Raw genomic sequence first — 26,318 nt, 5'->3', positions numbered from 1 at the left:
TGGCTTGGTATTAGTTGTTTCCAGGATTCAGTGCCCTTGGGTAGGTGTCAGAACTTGGAGATTACCTGATCGTGTGTGCTTTGACTGTAGTTCAATCTCTAATATAGAAATTTCACATTCGAATAACCTAAAGCTACAATGAGGATATGTCCCAAATATAATGCTTGTCTCAAAAATGTTTTCGTCAGGGCATAAAAACCATAAGAAAACTAAAATCTTTGTTTTAGATAGAAACATTACCAACAAATGTTTCCAAAACAGAAAGTAAAAAAAAAAAAATTGTACATGTATGGCCACCGTAATAGTGAGGCAGGGGACAGTGGGCCTCTGGGCTGGACATCTGGTATTTGTCAAGTGGAATAAAATCCAAGCTTTATTCTCACCCAGACACTCCAAGGACAAACCTAGTGGTAAAAGCTGAGCTCTGCTAGAACAGAGAGATAAAGTACCTGCTCCTGAGGTCAAGGAAAGCCTCCCTGTCTGCACATGTGCAGGAAGGGTTCTTGGGGGCTTCTTGGAAGGCAGAAATGGAGTGGGGAGGCCCACCCATAGTAAGTGTGGACATGCACTCTTAGGCCTCTAGAGTGGGATCCAGCTTAGCAAAAAGGTTGCACACGTATCTTGGGGAGGACCCACGGATCAGTCAGGTGTGAAGAAAGAAACAAGATAACTGGCAAACGGTAAACAAAGACTTGGAAGGACTGTCCTATATAAGTGATCTACATCACCTCCATACTGCGCTGCTCTGCACTCAGAACTTCCGTGCTCCTCTCCCGGTGTGCATCTCTGCCTAGTTTCTGACTTACTGTACTACTCTCTAGAGAAGATGCCCATACCCTTTCTCTCCCGGTGTACATCTCTGCCCTGCTTCTGAGTTGGATAAACAAACTGTTTTCCTGTGAGATCTCCCACACATTGTGCTGTCTCTCTAATTATAAACTTTGTACCTGTTTTTACAGTTTTGCCTCCTTGAAACATTCTTGTTTTCAAACAGGGGCAAAAGCCAGGGCCACTTTGCTTCTAGCTCCAATGATCTAGTGGCTAGGATTCTTGGTTTTCATCCAGGTGACCCAGATTTAATTCCTGGGCAGGGAACTAAGATCTCTCCTCAGGACTGCTCACTGCTCTTTCTCTGAAATCAACAGTATGATTTTTGAAAACTTTTAGGCTCTGAACGCACTCCACTTCTTTTTACCTCCTTGGAAGGCTTCACACTAGGGACCTTTTGATATGACTTCAGAGTTTGCCTTTAGAAATGTTAAGAGAAACATTTCTGTGATTAGGGAAGGTTTATAATCATACCCCTACTTCTCCCGAAACCCACTAAATTTGTATAATAATGTCTGATGTCACTGGTGATTCTGTCAGCACACATTTGCTAATAAAGGTAGGGCTTTATTGCTTAAAGACATCTAATATATTAAACATGCATAAATCCTTCACTTTAAATCCACACAATCTGTGAATCTAGGTGGTATTTTGTTTTTTGTGGCCGCACCCTGTGGCTTTTGGGATCTTAAATTCCAGACAAGGGCTTGAACCCGAGCCCTTTGCAGTGAAAAGTACGGGAGTCCTAACCATTGGACTGCCAGGGAAGTCCCTAGGTAGTATTTTCATAACTTCACTAGTGTCCACAATAAGGTGGTTAATTTTTGAAAAATTAAATTCACTAATACCAAAAGGCAGATCAATTAAAATTTCTAGTAATAGTAAAAATATTAAGGCAAGCATTTATTTCAGCTAAAGGCTAAACAAGCTACTTGTGAAATTAAGGCATAACAGAATAAATAAAAGACACTGCTTTAAAGATCACATAGGTAAACTTTGGCATTCATGGTTCCAGGTCACTTCATCCATTGATTAGATTTTTTAGAAAGTACAATTTTACAACCATAGGTAACATTTCTAATTACACTAGTGCTCCACATATACTGTCCACTTTTAGGATCAGGAAGGAAATCTCTCTTAACCACAGTGTTTCAGCTGACACATATACATATCAATATATATATGCACTCCTCAAAACAATGGATAGACATAGGAACTAGACCTTCACAAGGGTGAAATAAGCCACTGGCTGCCACTAGTGAATGAAAGGGAGATCTAATTGCTGGCTACTCTGTTTTTGGCAAAGAGTAAATGGCAGAAGGGCTTCCCAGGTGGCTCAGTGGTAAATATGCCTGTCAATGCAGGAGCCGCAGGTTCGATCCCTGGGTTGGGAAGAGCCCCTAGAGAAGGAAATGGCATCCCAGTCTAGTATTCTTGCCTGGGAAACCCTACAGACAGAGAAGCCTGGAAGGCTACAGTCCATGGCGTCCCAAAAGAGTTGGACACAACTTAGTGACTAAATTACAAAAAAATGGCAGAAACAGCATTTCCAGATATAGAGTATAGAGCAGTGGTAGGTACCTCAGCAACTATACAGCAAAAGGATTTGGAATCTTTGGAAAGCCCAAGAAGATCTACACTCCTTGAAAGTGAAGGTAATTATCCCAACAGTATTTAAAACATAAGGGGAAAGGAGTAGGAGGAGGGGAGGAAGGAAAGAAAAATAGTATTTTTTTGGAGCTGTTCGGGGAATTAAACCAGAGCCCATAGAAAGAAGTGTACAGCACACACTGACATGAATGTCAGTGTATGGCAAAACCACTACAATATTGTAAACTAAGTAGCCTCTAACTAAAATAAATACATTTAAATTTAAAAAAGTGTCCAGCAAAGTTACCAAGATATATTAGGTGCTCAGTTTAGTTCAGTCGCTCAGTCATGTCAGACTCTTTGTGACCCCATGGACTGCAGCACGCCAGGCCTCCCTGTCCATCGCCAACTCCCGGAGTTTACTCAAACTCATGTTCATTGAGTCTGTGATGCCATCCAACCATCTCATTCTCTGTCATCCCCTTCTCCTGCCACCTTCAATCTTTCCCAGCATCAAGGTCTTTTCCAATTAGTCAGTTTTTCACATCAGGTGGCCAAAGTATTGGAGCTTCAGCTTCAGCATCAGTCCTTCCAATGAATATTCAGGACTGATTTCCTTTAGGATGGACTAGTTGGATCTCCTTGCAGTCCAAGGGACTCAAGAGTCTTCTCTGACACCACAGTTCAAAAGCATCAGTTCTTCGCCACTCAGCTTTCTTTATGGTCCAAATCTCACATCCATGACTACCAGAAAAACGATACCTTTGACTAGACGGAACTTTGTTGGCAAAGTAATGTCTTTGCTTTTAAATATGCTGTCTTTAATAGGTTGGTCATAACTTTTCTTCCAAGGAGCAAGCACCTTTTAATTTCATGGCTGCAGTCACCATCTGCAGTGATTTTTGAGTCCCCCCAAAATAAAGTCTCTGTTTCCACTGTTTCCCCATCTATTTGCTATGAAGTGATGGGACCAGATGCCATGATCTTCGTTTTCTGAATGTTGAGCTTTAAGTGAACTTTTTCACTCTCCTCTTTCATCAAGAGGTTCTTTAGTTCTTCTTCACTTTCTGCCGTAAGGGTGGTGTCATCTGCATATCTGAGGTTATTGATATTTCTCAAAGCAATCTTGATTCCAGCTTGTGCTTCATCCAGCCCAGCATTTCTCATGACGTACTTTGCATATAAGTTAAATAAGCAGGGTGACAATATACAGCCTTGAGGTACTCCTTTCCTGATTTGGAACCAGTCTGTTGTTCCGTGTTCAGTTCTAACCGTTGCTTCCTGACATGCATACAGATTTCTCAAGAGGCAGGTGCTCAACGTTAGCCAAATTTGAGTACCAGGAATTTTACTGGGCAAAATAGGGTTATTTAAGGTTAATTATGTCAGTAGTTCTGTTAGCACCTGTAGTTTCTAGGAATTAAGAGATATAACACCTGAAATGAGTTCAGCTACCAATAGAAATTAACACTGACCAATGAAGAGATACCCCACGCCCAAGGGAAGAGAAACCCAAGTAAGATGGTAGGTGTTGCAAGAGTGCATCAGAGGGCAGACACCACTGAAACCATACTCACAGGAAACTAGTCAATCTAATCACACTAGGACCACAGCCTTGTCTAACTCGATGAAACTAAGCCATGCCAGTGGGGCAACCCAAGATGGACGGGTCATGGTAGAGAGGTCTGACAGAATGTGGTCCACTGGAGAAGGGAATGGCAAACCACTTCAGTATTCTTGCCTTGAGAACCCCATGAACAGTATGAAAAGGCAAAATGATAGGATACTGAAAGAGGAACTCCCCAGGTCGGTAGGTGCCCAATATGCTACTGGAGAACAGCAGAGAAATAACTTCAGAAAGAATGAAGGGATGGAGCCAAAGCAAAAACAATACCCAGTTGTGGATGTGACTGGTGATAGAAGCAAGGTCCGATGCTGTAAAGCGCAATATTGCATAGCAACCTGGAATGTCAGGTCCATGAATCAAGGCAAATTGGAAGTGGTCAAACAAGAGACAAGAGTGAATGTCAACATTCTAGGAATCAGCGAACTCAAATGGACTGGAATGGGTGAATTTAACTCAGATGACCATTATATCTACTACTGCGGACAGGAATCCCTCAGAAGAAATGGAGTAGCCATCATGGTCAACAAAAGAGTCCATAATGCAGTACCTGGATGCAATCTCAAAAACGACAGAATGATCTCTGTTCGTTTTCAAGGCAAACCATTCAATATCACAGTACTCCAAGTCTATGCCCCAACCAGTAATGCTGAAGAAGCTGAAACTGAACGGTCTATGAAGACCTACAAGACCTTTTAGAACTAACACCCAAAAAAGATGTCCTTTTCATTATAGGGGACTGGAATGCAAAAGTAGGAAGTCAAGAAACACCTGGATAACAGGCAAATTTGGCCTTGGAATACAGGCCAAAGCAAATATAAGCAGGGCAAAGACTAATAGAGTTTTGCCAAGAAAATGCACTGGTCATAGCAAACACCCTCTTCCAACAACACAAGAGAAGACTCTACACATGGACATCTCCAGATGGTCAACACCAAAATCAGATTGATTATATTCTTTGCAGCCAAAGATGGAGAAGCTCTATACAGTCAGCAAAAACAAGACTGGGAGCTGACTGTGGCTCAGATCATGAACTCCTTATTACCAAATTCAGACTTAAATTGAAGAAAGTAGGGAAAACCACTAGGCCATTCAGGTATGACCTAAATCAAATCCCGTATGATTATACAGTGGAAGTGAGAAATAGATTTAAGGCCCTAGAGCTGATAGATAGAGTGCCTGATGAACTATGGAATGAGGTTTGTGACAGTGTACAGGAGACAGGGATCAAGACCATCCCCATGGAAAAGAAATGCAAAAAAGCAAAATGGCTGTCTGGGGAGGCCTTACAAATAGCTGTGAAAAGAAGAGAAGCGAAAAGCAAAGGAGAAAAGGAAAGATATAAGCATCTGAATGCAGAGTTCCAAAGAATAGCAAGAAGAGATAAGAAAGCCTTCCTCAGAGATCAATGCAAAGAAATAGAGGAAAACAACAGAATGGGAAAGACTAGAGATCTCAAGAAAATTAGAGATACCAAGGGAACATTTCATGCAAAGATGAGCTCGATAAAGGACAGAAATGGTATGGACCTAACAGAAGCAGAAGATATTAAGAAGAAGTGGCAAGAATACACAGAAGAACTGTACAAAAAAGATCTTCACGACCCAGATAATCACGATGGTGTGATCACTGACCTAGAGCCAGACATCATGGAATGTGAAGTCAAGTGGGCCTTAGAAAGCATCACTACGAACAAAGCTAGTGGAGGTGATGGAATTCCAGTTGAGCTATTTCAAATCCTAAAAGATGATGCTGTGAAAGTGCTGCACTCAATATGCCAGCAAATTTGGAAAACTCTGCAGTGGCCACAGGACTGGAAAAGGTCAGTTTTCATTCCAATCCCAAAGAAACGCAATGCCAAAGAATGCTCAAACTATCGCACAATTGCACTCATCTCACACGCTAGTAAAGTAATGCTCAAAATTCTCCAAGCCAGGCTTCAGCAATATATGAACCGTGAACTTCCAGATGTTCAAGCTGGTTTTAGAAAAGGCAGAGGAACCAGAGATCAAATTACCAACGTCCACTGGATCATGGAAAAAGCAAGAGAGTTCCAGAAAAACATCTATTTCTGCTTTATTGACATTGCCAAAGCCTTTGACTGTGTGGATCACAATAAACTGTGGAAAATTCTGAAAGAGATGGGAATCCCAGACCACCTGACCTGCCTCTTGAGAAATCTGTATGCAGATCAGGAAGCTACAGTTAGAACTGAACATGGAACAACAGACTGGTTCCAAATAGGAAAAGGATTACGTCAAGGCTGTACACTGTCACCCTGCTTATTTAACTTATATGCAGAGTACATCATGAGAAACGCTGGACTGGAAGAAACACAAGCTGGAATCAAGATTGTCAGGAAAAATATCAATAACCTCAGATATGCAGATGACACCACCCTTATGGCAGGAAGTGAAGAAGAACTAAAAAGCCTCTTGATGAAAGTGAAAGAGGAGAGTGCAACAGTTGGCTTAAAACTCAACATTCAGAAAACGAAGATCATGGCATCCGGTCCCATCACTTTATAGGAAATAGATGGGGAAACAGTGGAAACAGTGTCAGACTTTATTTTTCTGGGCTCCAAAATCACTACAGATGGTGACTGCAGCCATGAAATTAAAAGACGCTTACTCCTTGGAAGGAAAGTTATGACCAACCTAGATAGTATATTCAAAAGCAGAGACATTACTTTGACAACAAAGGTCCGTCTAATCAAGGCTATGGTTTTTCCTGTGGTCATGTATGGATGTAAGAGTTGGACTGCGAAGAAGGCTGAGCGCCGAAGAATTGATGCTTTTGACCTGTGGTATTGGAGAAGCCTCGAGAGTCCCTTGGACTGCAAGGAGATCTAACCAGTCCATTCTGAAGGAGATCAGCCCTGGGATTTCTTTGGAAGGACTGATGCTAAAGCTGAAACTCCAGTACTTTGGCCACCTCATGCAAAGAGTTGACTCATTGGAAAAGACTCTGATGCTGGGAGGGATTGGGGGCAAGAGAAGAAGGGGACGACAGAGGATGAGATGGCTGGATGGCATCACTGATTCGATGGACGTGAGTCTGAGTGAACTCCGGGAGTTGGTGATGGACAGGGAGGCCTGGCGTGCTGCGATCCATGGGGTCGCAAAGAGTCGGACACGACTGAGCGACTGAACTGAACTGAATCAAATTCACCCATGTTGCAACTGTAGCAGGATTTCTTTTTTGTTTGGGCTGTAATTCCCTCAGCCTAGGCTATTTAGCTCAGCTGGTGGAAAAACTTGATGGATCACAGCCCTGTACAAGTCAAACGTTACAAAGAGAAAGACACTGAAATGGTACCATATTTGCACCATGTTATGAACATCCCCCTATCCCCATACAGGTATCACTCAGAAAAGCTTGCTGGTCACAAGAGGGACTGCATAAAAGGGTACGGTCAGCTGAAATCAAACACATCTTAATGTCTTGAAAAATTGAAAGTATTTCTATAAAGTCATGTCACGCGTAAGGAACAAGTTGCTCAAAATCATATTTTTCAACTCCACTAGATTTCATTAAGGGAACGGATTTCCTTGTTATGACCGAAGTGTTTGATTTCTAAACACTGAAAAAAACCCCAAAATTGTAAATAGAACACAACTTTAAAACTGAGGCTTCTGAGATATTAAGAATCAGTTAATTTTTTAATTACTTCAGATTTTTCTAGCAAATAGTAAGATAAAAAATCTAGAAAAAAACCAAGACTATTCAGGTACCGTATTCAAACAGATAATAAAGATGTGGGTGAGAATGAAAATACTTAGTATCTGTTATATGCATTATCTGAACTCACTTTAATATTATGGGAATTTTGACATTTGGAAGCTCAAAAAATAAACATTTTAAGGTAAGTCATCAGTTATTTTTACATGCTTTTTAGTCAATTTTAAATTAAAGGAATTAAATATTCTACTGATATAAGACACTGCTTTACAAATTCATTTCCACCATGTCAGGCAATCTGCATCAGAAAAATAACTTTTAGTACAAGATTTATCATTTCCTGTAAAAATAGAAAAAGATCTTTTGTTCATTTTCTAGTATTCTTCTCTTTCTTTACAAAATTAGCAAAGTATCTCTGCGATTTGTTTTCCTCCAGTAAGATTTCTGTGGCATTGTTGCAAGTGAGCAGCATCCTTCTGTCCCTCATCTCTCTGTTATCTCAGCTTTGATTCCCCCCATCCTGGGTAACTTTGATCCCCTCTATCTACTAACCTTTTGCTTATTGAAGAAAAGCTGATTCATGACATCCATTGTAATATATTAAAACTAATTCATAGCTTGGCAACACATTGGAAGTTCTGAACGTTTCAACTCTAACAAAAGCAGACACACTGATTCTCAATTCTGTGACACAGAAAGTGGTCAGCAACATGTGCAATGCACCAAAAATCTAAATTTTAAAGGATATAAACTAAACAACAACAAAAAAATTAAATGCCTGGATATAATTCTAAGTAAGCAACTTTACTTAAAGAAAATCTAAAGCTGTCTTTATAGCCTATTTGGAGTTTTCCAGTAATCTTTCTTCACAAGCAGACCATAAGAGCGTTAGGATTATTTCTAGAAACACGGTCAGTTATACTTGAGTTGTATTTAACCCCCCAGTGATCTCTGTCTTAATTTGCACTGTGAAAAATAAACAGCTGTATCTTTCCTTTCTGGACAGTCAATTGTTTTATTTACATTGCTTTGGGAAAAGGAGACAAAAGACATCCCTTTAAAATTGTCGTCCAGCAATCTCAGTTTGGAAGGGAATATATAGCACAAATTTATATATATAAGGAAAGAAATATCTCTATACACAAAAACGTATAAATAAGCAGACAAATAAAGTGGCTAGGAAGTCTCTTGAAGTTCAAATTTATAAAGTGACCATCAAACCCAGAACTTAGATCTGTAATGGAAAAAAAAAATCATTATTAGGCTGAAAAAAAATTCAAATACCGCTATCACGAACATGGAAAAAAAATTAAATAGAAAACAGAAAACAATAATCACCGGAAAACCTGTGTCTTGTAAAGATTTCTTTCCATCAGAAGATGCAGAAACATTTTCCCCCCTGGAGTAAACGCAAACGTTTCTGAGGCACCCCCAGTTTCTTCCCCGCTTTCTCCCCCAGGCGCCGGTGGAGACGGCCGGTGTGGACTTTTTTCCAGAGATGAGAAGCAGAAATTTGTACTTTATCGGGAGCGGGTGCACTTTTCCCCCTGGCCCCCCTTTGCTCTGCCTCCAAGATGGTAGGAAAGTTGTCGTTTCGGAGGGCAGAGGAGCGGCTCTCTGGTGTTATGTCCTCGCAGTGCCTGTAGTGGTGCTGTAGGAGGCTGCTGCCTCTTCTTGTGCAGCCCCGGCAGCCCTGCCTTCTTGGCTGGAGAGTATATTCAGGGATTTCCCCTTAATAATCACCGACCCTGGGAGCACTTTTTAGTTTCCAAAATAAAAATATGATCCTCACCCCTCTTGCTTGACAGGGAAAGGCTCTCGCCGGAGCCCAGGGGGGAGCAGTAGCAGCGGCAGCCGAGCTTCCTAGTCCATTGCCAGCGCCTCTCACTCTGATCTGTCAGCCCAGCCGAGGGAAAAGGGGGGAAGGAGAAAAAAAAAAAAAAGCAGCTGAAAGGTAAGCAGAAGCGGCCCCAGGCCCGGCCCACATCCCCGGGCTCCCGTAGGGCGGCGGGCTGGGCCGCGCAGGCAGGGCGGGCGGCGAGCACGCTTACGTGAGGCCGGGGATTCGCCGGCCCGCGCCAGGCCCCGGGCAGAGAATGAAAGGGTGAGAGGGCCGGCGCCGGGGTGGCGGGGGCTGGGGACTCGGGGGCCTGGGGGGCGCCCACGGGCAACGACGGCGGGCCGCCGGCCAGGGGTCCAGCCGGGGCCGAAGCGGGGCGAGCGGCGCGGCCTGCGCGGGCCGGGGTAGGGGTGTGGAGCGGGGGGGGTTGGGGGTGCCGGTTAGGCCTCGGGCCGGCGGGCCCCGTAGCGGCCGCGCCCTGTCCCCTGCCCCCGCACCCCGGGCCTCCTCGCGCCCCTTCGCGTCCCTCGGGGCCTCCAGGCGGGACGGCAGCGCTGCTGGGCCGAATCCTGCGCGGGCCCCCCGGAGGTTCCCCGGCGGGGCGGCAGGCCCGGGGTGGCCGGGACAGGGGCGTCAGGGCCTAAGAGTGGGGAATGGGCGTCCAGCCGCTCCCTCCCCCGAGTCTCTCGACGACGTCCCCCACCCCCGATTCCGGTAATAGTTGGATTTATTTCTCCCCCTCCTCTGCGCTCCGGGCGGCCCAGGCCGGGGCGGGGCGGGCGGCCTTGCGGGCGTGGGGTGGGGTGGAGGGGCGGTGGAGGAGTCAGGTGCAGCCGCGGCCCGGAAAGTTTCCTTTTAGGCCCGAATTGGGGGCTGGCCTCCTTTCGGGGAGCCCCGGTCCTAGCGCTCGCGACCCCCGAGGGCGTGGGGGAGAGCACTCGGCTATTTTGAAACTCTTTGCCAGTTCCTGTCCGTGGAAGGTACTCCGCCCCTGCACCCCTCGCCCGCGCCCCACCCCGTTCCCCGGTGAGCCCTTCCAGGGCTGCAAACTCCAGCCCCGTTCCCGGGAGCCCCCCGGCTGGGGAGAGGGTCCTCTCTGCCCGTTTGCAAAAGTTTTCCAGGGATTTGTCTTAGCTGATTAGTTAGTGACTGGGCTTGTTGCAGTGGGAAAGGGAGGAGGTACATTCAGGTGGTATTTCTACTGGGCAGGCTTTTCTAATCGCTTTTTTAGCCCTTACCCCAGGAAGCGAGAGTGTTTATTTTCAGACCGAGCACCCACCCTTCCTCCCATCCCGGACTTCTTCGAGTCCCGAGCCCCCTTTTCTGGACAGCCTTGCAGAGGGAAAGATGCAGGGAGGGGGGAGGAGACTGTCAGGGAGGGAGAGGGGGGCTGGATGTCTGGAGCAGCCCCTAGATGGAGGAGTTTTCCTGTCCTGTTTGGTCACTGTCCGGGAAAACAAACACGGGGACTGGACCCAAGGCGGGGACCCTGGTTGTCAGGACGGACCCCGCTGGGAAGCACTAAGAACGAGGAGGGAGGTGGAGGTGGGCAGGGCAGCTCCTGAAACAAGGTCTACAGTTTAAGGATCGTCCGTTTATTTTTTTCTGATAATAGCTATTTGGATTTTTGTGATACTCTTCTTTTCGACCCTAGAAATAGAAAAGTGGGGGATTTTTAAGGAAACTTGTTATTGCCGCAACTCAGAAGGGTCTGTGGAAGAGCCCTCAGGGAACTGAACACAGTGTGGTTTGGCTATTTCCCCCCTCCTCTATGTTTAAACGGATTTAATTTTAGCTATATTTTGGTGCCGTGAGTTTTGAAAGTTTTTTTTTTTTTTTAATGTATAAAACTTAAATTTCCAAATCTAAATTTCCTGGTTTTCGGGGATGGGATGTTTCCTGTGGCTCCACTTAACCTCCTGGTGTTCTTTAGTGTGTGGAAGTCAAATGTTAATGTGCCCTGCCCGCCCCCACCCCCCACCAGCCCCCAGCGTGGGATTGTCTGGGGAGGTGGTTTTTCCTCTTTTATTGGCTCTTTTGTTCCCAGCTGTTTTTAAGTAGACCTGGACCTGGGGCCAGAGGCTGTGTGTAGGTATGTGTGTCCCGCCTGGTAGCAGGCTGTGGAGCTGGCTGGCAGAGGTGTTCCACACTGACCACTCACCCCCAGAGTACTATTATCCAGGAGATGCTGGCACTTGCAGGGCAGTGCTGACTTCTGTTCCGCGTGGAAGTGAGATTCCTTCTGTGGAGTCTTACTAAGTGTGTCTCCTTTTCTTTTTGTTTGCCTGAAATAAAACTCCTGTTTCTCTACAAGGACAGCCATCCAGCCATTTAGTATTTTGCTAAAGAAAGAAACACTTGATATTTGAAATTGTGTGGATTTCATACCCAAAATGTAAATTACATTTAATGGTTGTTTAACTTTATTGATTTATTGAATTTGCTTGTTGATTTGGATGTTTTCATAAACTTGTGTACCCAAAATTGTTACTTCTGTTATAGTTTGTCCTTATTTTTAGAGCACACTGTATGGAAGAAATCAGTCTGTGAATCTCTTAGGACATTTTGAGGTTTTTAAAAAAAATCTCTTTGCTTCCTAATTTGATATTTTTAAGGTGTATTGTTGGCTTCGTATTCCCAGACTTTAAAAATGTGTATATGTACAAATCCCAAAAGTTTTGTATCCCACCACCCCTGCAGTCTTTCCTGATCTAATCATTCCATGGGCTACTTTATTTTTGAAGGAATAGTGGGTTTGATAATCTAAAAAGTTACATTGTGTTTGAAACTTAAAAAAAAAAGGCTTTCAAGGCAAATATTGAATTAAATTTTAGTGGCTAAGGTAATATAAGTGAAGTGAAGTCACTCAGTCGTGTCCGACTCTCTTCGACCCCATAGCTTACCAGGACCGTAGCTTACCAGGCTCCTCGGTCCATGGGATTTTCCAGGCAAGAGTACTGGAGTGGGTTGCCATTTCCTTCTCCAGGGGATCTTCCCAACCCAGGGATCGAACCTGGGTCTCCTGCATTGCAGGCAGGCGCTTTACCGTCTGAGCCACCGGGGAAGAAAGTAGTATACTTTTTCACTATTAAATATTTAGTTTCAAAAGTAGATGTTTATTTTCATTTATAAGTCTGAAGTAATCAAGTTTTCTTTCCTCTGAAAGATTGTGTAAGGAAATTTGTATCCCCTACCCCAAACCATTTTTCTCAGTAAATCATGTTAATACTATTGTAGAGAATTGAAATTACAGTTTAGATGGATTTTAAAATTTCTAAGTCAGAGCACCCAAAATTAAACATGTCACTTCAAAAAAAGAAAAAGGCTGATCCATTCAGTCTTACCTGAATTGTTCCCCCAGAGTTAGCTCTCACTATCCAGGTTTGGAACCATAGTTATGGATAAGGAGAGGTCATTTATATTTGAATACAGTTAGATGGCAATGTTCTCAGACTAGTGGCACCCAGTCTCTTCCCCCCACATACCTCGTAACCTGTAAACAATGGATGAATGGATGATACTGGGTTGGAGGCAGCCAATTGTCCCCAAAGGAGATACTCCACAGCAAATACAATGGTGTTCCATCTAAGCCCATTTAATTTATGCTAATGCAGCTCTGTGCTTTGCAAAACAAACAGCAGTGGAGTCTTCTCACTTCCATCAGGTAAATTTTGTCCCAGAACCTCAACTGTAATGACTCGTCCTGGCTTTTTTGGGACACTCGCAGAGATAGTCTTTTCCCGCTCCTCTCTTTTTTTCCCTGATTGCACTTAGGATGCTCGGTTACTCGGTTCGGTTTCTTTCCCTGAATGTGACTTGGTTTTAAGACAGCTTTTTGGTCGAATTTTATTTGTAGCAGGCTCAGACGGTAAAAGCGTCTGCCTGCAATTCGGGAGACCTGGGTTCGATTCCTGGGTCGGAAATATCCCCTGGAGAAGGAAATGGCAATCCACTCCAGCACTCTTGCCTGGAAAATCCCATGGACGGAGGAGCCTGATGGGCCACAGTCCATGGGGTCGCAAAGAGTCGGACTTGACTGATCGACTTCATTTTCACTTTCACTTTCACCCTACAGTCAGCCACATTTGAACTGGGTCTTGAGTTCTGATCCCAGCCAGTTCTTGCACTGGGCAGGTTCTTCAGCTTTATCTGTAAAATGGAAAAAACTTTTTTCTTTTGATATAAAGATTAGATAAGGTAGCTCATGTACTTGACTCTTAACTCACCTAGGCCACTTTACTCTTCTGTGCTCTATACTATTCCCCTTGGCCACTTTGGGCTTCCTTGTGGCTCAACAGCTGGTAAAGAATCCACCTGCGGTTCGGGAGACCTGGGTTCGATCCCTGGGTTGGGAAGATCTCCTGGAGAAGGGAAAGATTACCCGTGCCAGTATTCTGGCCTGGAGAATTACATGGACTGTATAGTCAGTCCACGGAGAAGGCAATGGCACCCCACTCCAGTACTCTTGCCTGGAAAATCCCATGGATGGAGGACCCTGGTGGGCCGCAGTCCATGGGGTCGCTAAGAGTCGGACACGACTGAGCGACTTCACTTTCACTTTTCACTTTTATGCATTGGAGAAGGAAATGGCAACCCACTCCAGTGTTCTTGGCCTGGAGAATCCCAGGGACGGGGGAGCCTGGTGGGCTGCCGTCTAAGGGGTCGCACAGAGTCGGACACGACTGAAGTGACTTAGCATAGCATAGCATAGCGTAGTCGGTCCATGGGGTAGCAAAGAGTTGGACATGACTGAGCAATTTTCATTTTCACTTTCAGGCCACTTTACTCTTCTATTTTCTATACTGTTTCTCTTGTTTGACTTTTTTTCTGATTAAAGGTAATATTTGAAAGTGAAGTCGCTCAGTAGTGTCTGACTCTTTGCGACCCCATGGGCTGTAGCCTCCCAGGCTCCTCAGTCCATGGGATTTTCCAGGCAAGAATACTGGAGTGGGTTGCCATTTCCTTCTCCAGGGGATCTTCCCAACCCAGGGATCGAACCCTGGTTTCCCGCATTGTAGGCATATGCTTTTACCATCTGAGCCACCAGGGATACCCCAAGGTAATATTTACTCATACTCATTCCATTCAGTCTGCCTGCGATACAGGATACCAGGGTTCCATCCCTGGGTGGGGGAAGATCCCCTGGAGAAGGGAATGGCTACCCACTCCAGTATTCTTGCCTAGGAAATCCTATGGACAAGGAGTCTGGTGGGCTGCTGTCAATGGGGTGACAAAGAGTTGGACACTTTTTGTGTCTTAACAATTTCATTCTATTCAAGAGATAACCATTGTTAACATTTTGTGATCTGCGTGTGTGTTTTGTGATTGTGTGTGCATACCACGTGATCTCAGGATCTTCCATTTAACAATGTTGTATACTTTTATACATGGGAGTCGGTGAGGGACAGGGAAGCCTGGCATGCTACAGTCCGTGGGGTCGCAAAGAGTCGGACATGACTGAGCGGCTGAACTGAACTGATAGTCTCGTATTGGTTAAAAGCTTGGGCGGTGGAGTCACATTGGCTTTGAATCCTACCTATGTGACTTGGATAAATTAATCTCATTAAGTCTCAGTTTATTCATCTGTGAAAGGGGGTGATGATAACACCTTCATAGGGCTGTTGTGATTAAATGAGGAACTGCACATGAAGCCTCATATGTGGTCTTTGTATAATATTTTCCTTTAAGATTTTTAATATTCTCGATGTTAATTTTTTTCAGTGTGAATGAGTGCTTGACTCAGCATATATTAATAATACTAGTAAGTATTTGAGTACAGATACAATATAATAATTACCTTCGTGGGGCAAATAAATATTTTTGTGCCAGTAAAAAATTAGCAGTATATTCACAGAAAGTTTCAGCAGCTTGATGTTAGTCTAGTCTCTGCCATTGAGCTCTTGAGTTGGTAAATGTAAAGAAGTGGTACTTTGTAAGTACACCAGTGGGCAAAGAAGGTGGGTTTTCTTCTAGCTCCTTTTAAACTTGAAGCTATATGCGTGCAGGTGTGTGTGTTGAATGGCTTTGAAAAGCTGAATAGTCTGGCTGATTTGGTAGGCTCACCTTGGAAGGTAGGATGCTTATCTGAGTGATAGTAGAGTTTGCTGAAGCCTGTGCCGCTTCGTTCATTTATCACCTCGGCTTCTTTAGTGGTAGCTCTAGGGTTTGGGAAAGATCAAAGGCAGGAGGACAAGTGGTCAACAGAGGACCAGATGGTTGAATGGCATCACCGACTCAATGGACATGAGTTTGAGCAAACTCTGGGAGATGGGGAAGGACAGAGAAGCCTGGCCTGCTGCAGTCCATGGGGTCACAAAGAGTTGGACACAGCTGAGCAACTGAAAAACAACTGGGCCTTGTAAGAAAAAGATACTTTGTTTGCCCTTGAGGAGTTTTTAGTCTAGTGGAGAAGAAAAATAAAGTTGACATTTACAACATTGAAGGAGGGGGGATAGTTTAGCTTGGAGGAAGGAAAGCTTATTTACTCTGGCCTGGGGCAAAAAGTAAGGATTTTCCAGGGGGGTGGGTTTCTGCCCAGAGCAAATAGGAGGAGTTAGGCATTCCAGGAGGTGGGACCTATTCTGTATTGCAAATTGTAGGAATCTATAGTAGGAGAGGGAGTGGTTGGCTTGGTTAGGTCTTAAGGAGTCTTGTACTTAAGAGGTTTGGATTTCTCATACATTTATGTAGGCCTTTGGCCAAATAAATTATTTGGATTTTAGAGGATTCAGATCGTAAAAAAGTGGAACAAAGGAGGGCAAGTGGACAGCTGCTGAGAAGAGATTGAAGGTTTGGACTACCGTGATGGCAATGGGCTTGGAGAGAAGTCCGTGGAGAGGCTGGTTACAGAGGTAAAGTGGTCGTCTTCCGGTAATCGGATGCCGATTTGGGATCCATCCTTGTATAGATAACAGCTGAAGTTGTAGAAAAATTTGGCTTAGTGGTTCTTAGTCTTTTTTGGGAATCTGATAAACTTTCTGGATCCTGCTCCAGTAAAATATATTTGTACATATTTACAGTTTTATACATTCAGCTTGAAACCTGGGGTAATGTAGAACAGACTTTAAAATGGAAGCTGGTAAAAGTTTTTGTGTGTCACTTTTAGCACTGACACTTTATAGATGAGGAAACAGATTTGTAAAATAACTTGCTCAGGGTCACATACCTTGTGTTTGAACAGTGCAAATGAGCTACTGACATGGAAGATTTTTGTGAGAAAATTTGGATTTGTATTTTTTGAAAAATTGGAAGATCTGGAAACCATAGGTCCGTGTGTGTGTGTGTGTGTGTTTTAATTCCAACAACTTGTTGAAACTGGTTTGAGTCTGCTGCCTTTAGATGAGCAAAGTTTGCCAGTCTTTGCCCATCCCTGTGGCACATAGAGGCATTTCATCTTGCATCCCTATAGAACAAGATTAAAAGCATCTTCGGGAACATTGACATTTAAGTGTGGGCGCCAAGAGAAAGGAAGCCACTGACTGAGAAGCCAAAAAGAAATTTTTCAAGAAAGAGAAAGTGGTCAGCGTGTCAAATGCCACAGAGAGGTCAAGTGAGATAAGGATGGAAAAGAGTACCTGGAATTGAGCAACAAAGAGGCCGTTAGTTTCAGATTCTTAGAACAAAAGAACTGTAGCTACAACCTAAGTTTTCTTTTTGTCATGCAATATAAGGTTTCTGTAACAATTGAAAGTGACCCCATGGCAGGGATAGAAACTCAGCATTTGCTGTAAAGGAGTCTTAATTGGAGCTAATAAATGTCATAACCCAATCAAACACTGCTCATTCTGCTAGTATTTTTGTCCCAAGAACGCCAGTGTCTAGATGTTCTGTAGAATGTTGAAAACATTTTTAATATTAGATTTTTAATATGGATAATCATAGGAAACAGTTTTCAGTTGATTCTGTTACTCTAGCCTCAAGAAGGTGGGAGGGCCTGATTTACTGGAGAATTACACTGTATCATTCAGAGAACCACCAGCAGCTGGAGACTGCCTTTCAGCCCGCCTTTCAGCCCTGCAGATCTTTGATTAAAATGATAATACCAATAAACCACTACTTAACTGCTTCTAATAGTAGTTAACATTAAGTGATTACTATGTGCTGGATACCATGCATATTGAAATACCTAATTTAATTCTCCTAAGTGACTCAGTGAGGTACATACTATTATAATCCTCTTTACAACTGAGAGAACTGAAACCTAAATAACTTGCCCAAGGTCAAACACCTAGTAATGAGCTGAGCCCGCTTTAAGCCCCATCTCTGATACCCACTGAAGCCAGTAAGTGCTCTGCACTGCTGCATGAGCTCTCCTTACGTTTCTAATAAATTAGGTAAGAAGCTCAACTAGCATAAAGGTCATTTTAATTGAAATTCATAATGCAGACTTATTTGCACAGTGCTATTTGAGCACAGTATTTGGCACATAGTAGACATTCGATAAGCATTTAACTTAGCTTAAAATACTCTCCTTTGCACTTTGTGTTGAATATTGTTTATATTTTGGGATGATAGGCAGATTTTCTCACTGATCTTTGAATCACACCAGTTGATAGATTTTTATAATTTCTGAGTCTAACACTGATGTGTGGGATAGTGCTTTTTTTTTTTAATCAATATATTCATCTGTTTAGTTTCACATTTCTATGCTGCATGAAGTTGAGTCAAAACATTTCAAAAAAAACCTAAAATGGGACACTTTTTAAGTTTTTAAGATTTTTCAGACTTTTTAAGCTTTTTCAGACTTTATATGATCTGGGATAAACAAAAATTCTTTTCATTTGTATTAAATATATTAGCTAGCATTCTGAGAATTTAGGTTCACGTTGGATTAGAAAAAAATTGTATGTTGTAGGTCTAGGCCCTTAAAAGGGAGTAGACTATATAAAATTACAGATGGCAATTAGGAGAAAATAGTGTGGCAGTGAAATGAACATGCTTCTGAAACAGGAGACTCAAAAGAGCAGTAATGACACACACAGATTCCACGTGGAGGTGATAGAGTGGCAGTCCCAAAGAGACTAATGTTCACATTTTGCAAATTGGTTTCTGGTTGCTGTTGGAAGACCGAAAGGGCTGTAGGTTGCTTTTGTTAAAAGCTTATCTTTCTTACCTTTTCCCCTACTAATGTCTTATTCCTCTGTATTTGCAAGAAGAAAGAGACTATGGAAGGGAATTGTTTTATTTTTCATTAAACTCAGCATATAATATCAAGTGATTTCCTTGTTCAGCTGGTAAAGAATCTGCCTACAACGCTGGAGACCTGAGTTTGATCCCTTGGTTGGGAAGATCCTCTGGAGAAAGGGAAAGGCTACCCACTCCAGTATTCTGGCCTGGAGAATTCCATGGACTGTACAGTCCATGGGGTTGCAAAGAGCTGGACATGACTGAGCGACTTGCACATAATAACAAGGAGGATTTTTTAGGAAGATTTTACAGCTACCCATATTTCCTCCTCTTCAATTCTGGTACATGGATATGTTTGCCATGAAAAATTTTTTTGTGTGACTCTCTTCTCAGGTATTTTTTGCTTTTTTGGTAATAACAAATGTATATTAAAGGGTATGTTCTAGTGCTGCTGAGAGTGCTTAATTACCTTAATTCTCTTTCACATAAACTTGTTTGTGTTCTTTTTCTAAGCAAGCTATTTCCACAGATGAAGATAGTATCTAGTGTAGTGATAAATTTGGTCTGGTTAAGACTCTTTTTTAAGTGTTATTCATCGTATATTAAAAGGTGTAGCTCTAAATGGATTAGACAGTGGGATAGTATTTCAGTGGCATCATATTTAAATACAAGGGTCTATAAGACATTTGATTAAGATCATGTGGCCTTTATACATTATATGTTTCCTCAAATTTTATCTTACAGTGAATGTCAATGAATGAAGGCCATGTGAACTGCGTCTTTGGTGGAGTAGCAGTAAAGAACTTCAGTGTTGGGAGGCTAGATATACAAAATTTTTAAAATGTAGGGTTTTTTTTTTTTTCCCCTGAAATCTATTTTAGTGCTTTTGTCACGATTACTTTTTTTAAGATAGAGAAGACCATATTAATGGTCGTTTCCAGTTTATAGACAAGTGATTTTGATATTAATATCAAATATTATTTGATTAAACAATACTTCTTAAGAAAGAAGTTAGATTCAAAGCTGAAAGCCATTTTCCCTGAACATTCTTTCCTTTTATAGTGTATAAAGTAAGTCTGAACACATCAGGGAATTGAAAATATAGCTATAAAGATTAAATTGGGCTTATTAAAAGAGGGATTTGAAAATGGAGAACAGGGAGGTGATTATTTAAAAAGAAGATGGAAAGTTGGCTTTTAGTAGGATTTTTAAAATGTTACAATTCAAAGAAATAGAAAAAATAATCACAGGTTGATGTAAAAAACATGACGTTTGGAGAGAAGTTGTTTTTAAGGTGTTGCAGCTAGACATTTTGTAATGGCATAGAGATCGTTAGCAAGAGCTTTGGCATCTTGTGGCAAATGCTGAAAGATAGACTAATGGATAGATTACTGAATTCTTAGAGTTAGAAAGATGTTGAATAGGCACATTTTAATGTGTTCTTACATTTATTAAAAAACAATATTTTAATGTTTTTTTAAAAAAGTTGTTTGCTAGATAGACCTTGGGTGGAAAATTATATGAATCTGTTTGATGAAACTTTTTTTTTTAAATATGTATTTATTTTTGGCTGTGCCAGATTTTTGTTGCGCATGGGCTTCTCATTGCAGTGGCTTGTTATGGAGCTTGGGCTCTAGGTGCACCGGCTTCAAGGCTTACAGGTTTAGTTGCCCCACAGCATGTGGGATCTTCTAGAACTAAGGATTTGAACTGTCCTCTGAATTGCAAAGTGGTTTCTTAACCACTGAACCTCATGGGAAGCCCCTGAAACGTTTGATGTTCATGAGATATACGGCGATATTCAAACATTTTAAAGCTTCTGAATTATACTTTCTCTTGGCAAATGGCTATGGCTATTAGAAATCACTGTGTAGACTTAAGTACCAATTTAGTGATTTTTAAGAATTAATTATTGGTGGGTGAATCTAGTAACCTGTTTTGGGTAGACAACCTAGAATTGAGTTGCTGTCACAGAAGCCATTTATGTAGGCAGTGTGTACTTACTGAGCAGCTATTTACTTCTGGGCACTGTGCTAGGCTCTGGGTATAATGAAGAACAGGAAACTGTCCCTTTAGAAGCTCATTTCCTAAGAGGGAAGAGAGCAGAAGATCAAGCAAAGTAGACTCTACTGAGGGTTAAAACAGGTAAATGCACAGAATACCTCAAAAGAGCATGGAACTAACTCTGCCTTTGGGAATCTGCATGTGGTGACAACTAAGCTGTGCTCTGAAGGCTAGGACTGGCCAGAGGAGGGGACACAAAGAAGAAGACATCCGTTGTTCTGGACAGAGGGCCTGTCTTTGGTTATGGTGAAGCTGGAGGAGCCTGGGTGCTCAGAGCTGTGTGTAAAATCCTCCAGTTACTCACTTCCTTTCTTTTGAGTGCATTTCACTGCATAGATTATGGAGCTTCCCAGGTGGCTCAGTGGTAAAGAATCCACCTGCCAGTGCAGGAGACACAGGAGATGCAGGTTCAATTCCTTGGTCGGGAAAATCTCCTGGAGGAGGAAATGGCAAACACTCCAGTATTCTTGCCTGGAAAATTCCATGGACAGAGTCTGGCGGGCTACAGTCCATGGGGTTGCAAAGAGTCGGACAAGACTAAGCAGTTGAGCACATGTGCACTGCATAGATTGTAATCTTCTAAGGGAAAAAAAGTTGTCTTTTACTATTAATATACTCTGTAGCTTCTCAGAAAATAATGGACTTGTCATAGTGTTTAATAAATAAATGAATACTTGTCATTAAAGCTAGAATCACGTGGATTTGACATAGTGATTATAAATCAAATTTAGTACTTTCTTTAATAGCATGTTTGTTCATTAAAATAAATTCAAAATGATCACAAAAGAATATGTTTGCAAAAATTAGACAAGTTGGTTTTATGATTTTATATTTTGGTATATTTTACTATACAGAATTTTTAAAGATACTTCTGGTTAATGATGGCAGAATACTGACATCTCTGTTCTCTCCACTAAACCAACTAAAAAGAATGAGGAGAATGAGAAACAGAAGAGAAACTCAATCTTTGATAACAAAACCTTATAATTTGAACATATGAATTAGTTTTAAGTGCAGTGGGAATTGAACCAGGGCAAGAAAGGATGCAAGGAGAGATACTGCTGCTGCTGCTAAATTGCTTCAGTCGTGTCCGACTCTGTGCGGCCCCATAGGCGGCTGCCCACCAGGCTCCCCCATCCCTGGGATTCTCTAGGCAAGAACACTGGAGTGGGTTGCCATTTCCTTCTCTGCAAGGAGAGGTGATTTCCTCTATATAACTCAAGCAGAGTGCTGGGAAACATCGTGAGGACAAAACTAGTGACCCCCTCACTAGGAATGGCAAGGTTGGTATGTACATTGTGCTCCCTGAGTGGCGAGAGAGGTGGGATTGAATAACAAACTGTATGCGTGCTAAGTCGCTTCAGTCGTGTCCGACTCTGTGCGACCCTGTTGACTGTGGCCCACCAGGCTCTCTGTCCATGGGGTTCTTCAGACAAGACTGTTGGAGTGGGTTGCCATGCCCTTCTCCAAACAAGCTGTACAGTTGAACTATTTTTGCAGGAAGTTAAGCGTAGAGGAGAAACTGGCAGCATTCAGCTATATAGCTGTGTATCTGGTCAGCTGAAGAAAAATAAAGCCTAAATGACCATCCCCCCAAATCTATGCCATGTGGGCCCTTTTGAGTAGGGGAGACTAGTCCAGCATTGAGTCAAGCCTTAAGGGAGAAATATTGAAGATGATCATTTTCAGAAAGAACTGAGAAAGTAAAAATTATGAATAAATAGTTCCTTATGGTGGGAGGCGGTCTGGAGAGTTGGGGTAAGACATGGCTCCTCTGAAACAGAAGTTTATAGATAGATACAAAAGCTCAAGAAATAAATGATAAAATATAAGAGTGGAGCTAATGGAACCAAAGTATGAAATAAAAGAGAAATGTATAGTTATTATAGAAATGAAGGTTACTTTCAAAGCAGCACATATATCTGATAGCTGAGGATAATGGAGGTAAACTTGAGAAATTTGAGCAATTCAAAATGGAAAAAGTAAAAATAAAGCCTAGAGACAGATACAGAAGACAGTAAATTTAGCATGCCTATAATTGATACCTCTAAAAAATAGAATAAATGAAATAGAAAAACAGTTTCAAGACATTAAAGCATTTCCCACAATAAAAAAATGAGTTTAAATTCTAAAATGATCTCTAGACTTTATAAATTTAAAAATTAAAAAAAAAAAATTGGGGGCCACATCATGCAGCTTGCAGATCTTAGTTCCCCAACCAGAAGTTGGGCCCAGGTCCTGGCTGTGAAAGCGGCCACTGGATCACCAGAGAATTCCTATGAAGACTTTTATTGTTAGGTTAAAATATGGGGAAAATATAACCTAAGACTTTATGTCCAGGCAAGGTTTAGTTTAAGTGTAATATCAATTGACATATTTTTAAATAGAAAAACCATGGCTTATTTTCAGTAAGTCAGCCCTTGATGGGAAAGATGGAGAATGGAGGTAAGTAAATTATAAACTATTGAATCCAGACATGGATTGAAAGCTAAGTTAAAAGGTTAGTGATTAGCATCGAATAATTTTGAATATAGGACAAACATTAAAATGTCATAAGCTGTAACAATGTAGAAATAATATAAGGAAGAAATACTGAGTTGGGATGATAGATAGTTAACAAAAATGTAATTTTTTCTCATTCATAGCAAGATCAATCACAGGAATGCTAAGCACACTAACTTTCTTAGTTTGGAGTAAAGAAATGTGATTTAAAGGACACAGACTATAAATCTTCCAAGAAAACAGGCTATAAAATGAAATATGTAATAAAAAGATAGAATTGAAAACTATAACAATACAAAAAATAAGGTAGCAAAATTAAGATGAAACATTTGTCACGTAAGTAAATATTAAATTATAAATTGGATGAACTAATTAAAAGAAAATGACTCAGACTGGGGGGGGAGGGAAACCTGTTAAGAGATGCACTGGAAAAGGGACTGCTGCTGCTAAGTCACTTCAGTCTCGTCCGGCTCTGTGCGACCCCACAGACGGCAGCCCACCAGGCTCTGCCGTCCCCAGGACTTTATTTACAAAAGCAGGCAATGGGTCAAATTTGTCTTTTAAGCCAGAGTTTGTTGACCTATAATCTTAAATAGTGCTTCAGAAAACCTGAGAGTAAAAGAATAGGCAAAGACTTAACCAGCGAATTCAGCTCCAAAAAATGAAGTCCAGATACTAATATCAGACAAGGTTGAATTTAAGACAAATAACATCAATTGCCTTTTCTAATGATAAAGAGTGACAGTCTAATGATCATGAAATCTCTATCAAATAAAATTTATAAAATAAATACAAGGGAAAATAAATTATAGTTGGAGATTTTGTTTTATCCCTTGGTAAACAGAAAAAGCAAACTAAATAACAGTGGATGTTAATAGCATGATATATGGTGTAACTAGGAAGATACCCTAGAAACAACAAATGCTTTTTTCCAGGAGCACCTATTAGTCCCCAAATAAAAATGCAGTCAAATCCAAAATCAGAGATATATGCAGGTTGTGCTCTTTCTTTTTCTTTTTTCCTTGTGAAATTTGTTTTTATTAGAATACAGGGGATGATTTGAGAAATATCTCCGTGGGTTATGCCCCACCAGGGAGGTATCCATTCCGATCTTCCTGGGATAGCTGTTGGAACTTCTTAAAGCTGCTTTTCTTGCTGCCAGCAGACTCTGAAGGCCCCCCTGCTTGAGTGGCTCCTCCATGGAAGAGAATTTCCTCTTTTTCTTGGGGACACTCTTGTTTCTGACAGTTCAGGGTCACTAACTGGTTCCTCTTTGGGGAAAGATTTCTTCCTCTTGGGAAGACTTCCATGCTAGCTGTGTCTTCAAGATCGCTGCTAACCAGCTTCTCCTTGGAAAAAGATTTCTTTTTCTTGGGTTTGGAAAAAGAGATAAGTCTTTCATTCCATGCTCCTGAGGAGTCTCCTGGGGCTTTTTCTTCATTGGGGTCCTAGCCTCCTGGGAGGCAGCTGAGCCCGGGGAACCAGAGTGTGTTCCAGCCAGCTCCCTGGGCTCTCTGCAAGGTCCCAGCACCTCTCTTTCCTTATATTCCTTCTCCACACAGCTGCTGTTTTCTGATGATAGGAGGGCAGTTCCAGCCAGCTGTTTCAAGTGTTTCTTCTCCTGTTTCTCCAGCTTCCTAGTAATCTCAGCAGCTGCTCTGCCTGAATCGTTTACCTCCTTCACGACATCCAGATTCTTCTGTGGTATCTCTCCAGTCTCCTAGGACAAGCGTTCCTCAACTTGTTCAAGTTCTCCCCAAATACACTTGTGCAACCCTCAGAGAAGCTATCCATTTGTGAGGAAGTACCTCATTTGTTTGCTAGGGGTCTGGAGAGGCAGCCTTTGTTCTTGGCAATTGCTTGGTCAGTGAAGGCAGGATGGAAAATAAGTCTGTGTTCTGGAGTCTACCCCTTGTCTTCAGGGCTCTGGAAGCTTGGTCCTTTGCTGGGCCCAGGGAATCAGTCAGACACCAGTATGCTCCTTTTTCTTTTATATGTGTGTGTGTGTGTGTGTGTGTGTGTGTGTGTGTGTGGAATCTTAGTTCCCTGACCAAGGATTGAACCTGGGTCCCTTGCAGTAGAAGCATGGAGTCCTAACCACTGGACTTCCAGGGAATTCCCAGTGGTCCTTACTCTTAACTAGAACTAAAACAAAGGGAAGCCTAAGACTCTGCCATCCGAAAATGTTAGGTAACTCTTGGGTCAAAGGAGAAATTAAAAAATAAAATCCAAATCAACATGTGGGATATGATTAAAACACTACTCAGAAAAATTCATGGTTGTAAACAAATTACTAAGCAAGAAAAGAATGAAAATAAAAGAATTAAGCCCAAGAAGTTAAAAAATACAAGGTCTGCAATGTAGGAGACCCAGGTTTGATCCCTGGGTTGGGAAGATTCCCTGAGAAGGAAATGGCAGCCCACTCCAGTATTCTTGCCTGGAAAATCCCATGGACGGCAGAGCCTGGTAGGCTACTGTGCATGGGGTCGCAAAGAGTTGGACATGACTGAGCAACTTCACTTCACTGATAATTCCAAGAGGTTTTTTTTTCCTTCTTTTTGTGGGGGGAAGTATATTGGTAAAAATGTTAAGCAGATAAACGCCTGTTCAACCCAATCATGAACAAAAGGGGAAAGCACAAATATCACAAATGTGTATGGACATACGTAGAATACAAGAATGAGTCACAGATATTTAGTAAATTAAGTATAAGAGGTCACATTGCTAAATTGTATACAGGTAAATTTGAAAACCTGATCTGCAAAAAACACTGCCCAGGCAACCTTCTAAGGAACGTTACGACTGCAGTGCTTTTTAACTTGTTCAGGAACATAGATTTTATAAATTGTTTTTTAAAATACTAATACCTAATTCTGCCAAGGCACACACATAGAAAAAACTCTAGATGTTCTCAAAATAAAAAAATCCTCACTATTAGCAAATATAGCCCAGTCATACAGTAGAAGAGTAATGCGTGATGACCAGGTTGCTTTCCCAAGAGTGTAAGAAGGAGTACAGTATCAGGAAGTACTAAATACTAAATATTTTTAGTATATATTTTTT

General features: G+C 42.0%; 2 protein-coding genes and 1 non-coding gene across 10 annotated transcripts in view; 1 reads left to right on the top strand and 2 right to left on the bottom strand.

Moving 5' to 3' along the window:
- Nucleotides 1-8,909: 8,909 nt before the first annotated feature.
- LOC133256172 (WW domain-binding protein 11-like) lies at nucleotides 8,910-24,565 on the bottom strand. The gene is made up of 9 exons (XM_061431019.1): nucleotides 24,346-24,565; nucleotides 20,694-20,776; nucleotides 16,364-16,461; nucleotides 15,627-15,721; nucleotides 11,725-11,870; nucleotides 9,775-10,203; nucleotides 9,516-9,617; nucleotides 9,062-9,428; nucleotides 8,910-8,957 (listed from the first exon to the last, which is right to left on the bottom strand). Exons 1-8 carry the CDS (start codon nucleotides 24,563-24,565, stop codon nucleotides 9,096-9,098), a joined length of 1,506 nt encoding a protein of 501 aa, XP_061287003.1. The 3' UTR covers nucleotides 8,910-8,957; nucleotides 9,062-9,095.
- INO80D (INO80 complex subunit D) overlaps nucleotides 9,589-26,318 on the top strand; it is a 70,510-nt gene continuing 53,780 nt past the window's right edge. For 2 of the 8 annotated variants that reach the window (XM_061382399.1, XM_061382364.1), the window contains exon 1: nucleotides 9,615-9,827. The gene's annotated coding sequence lies outside the window, so the exon portion shown is untranslated. Of the gene's footprint in view, nucleotides 9,828-10,188; nucleotides 10,278-10,353; nucleotides 10,544-15,284; nucleotides 16,415-26,318 lie in introns of those variants that run through there. The other 6 variants (XM_061382382.1, XM_061382406.1, XM_061382357.1 and 3 more) reach the window with 6 other exon arrangements.
- Nucleotides 12,555-12,627, bottom strand: TRNAC-GCA (transfer RNA cysteine (anticodon GCA)). The gene has a single exon. It is a non-coding gene; the product is annotated as a tRNA-Cys (tRNA).

The sequence above is a fragment of the Bos javanicus genome, chromosome 2 (genome assembly GCF_032452875.1).
Source record: "Bos javanicus breed banteng chromosome 2, ARS-OSU_banteng_1.0, whole genome shotgun sequence".
NCBI lineage: Eukaryota > Metazoa > Chordata > Mammalia > Artiodactyla > Bovidae > Bos > Bos javanicus.
The sequence above is the reverse complement of the archived record's forward strand: the minus strand, read 5'-3'. Positions and strand labels throughout refer to the sequence as shown.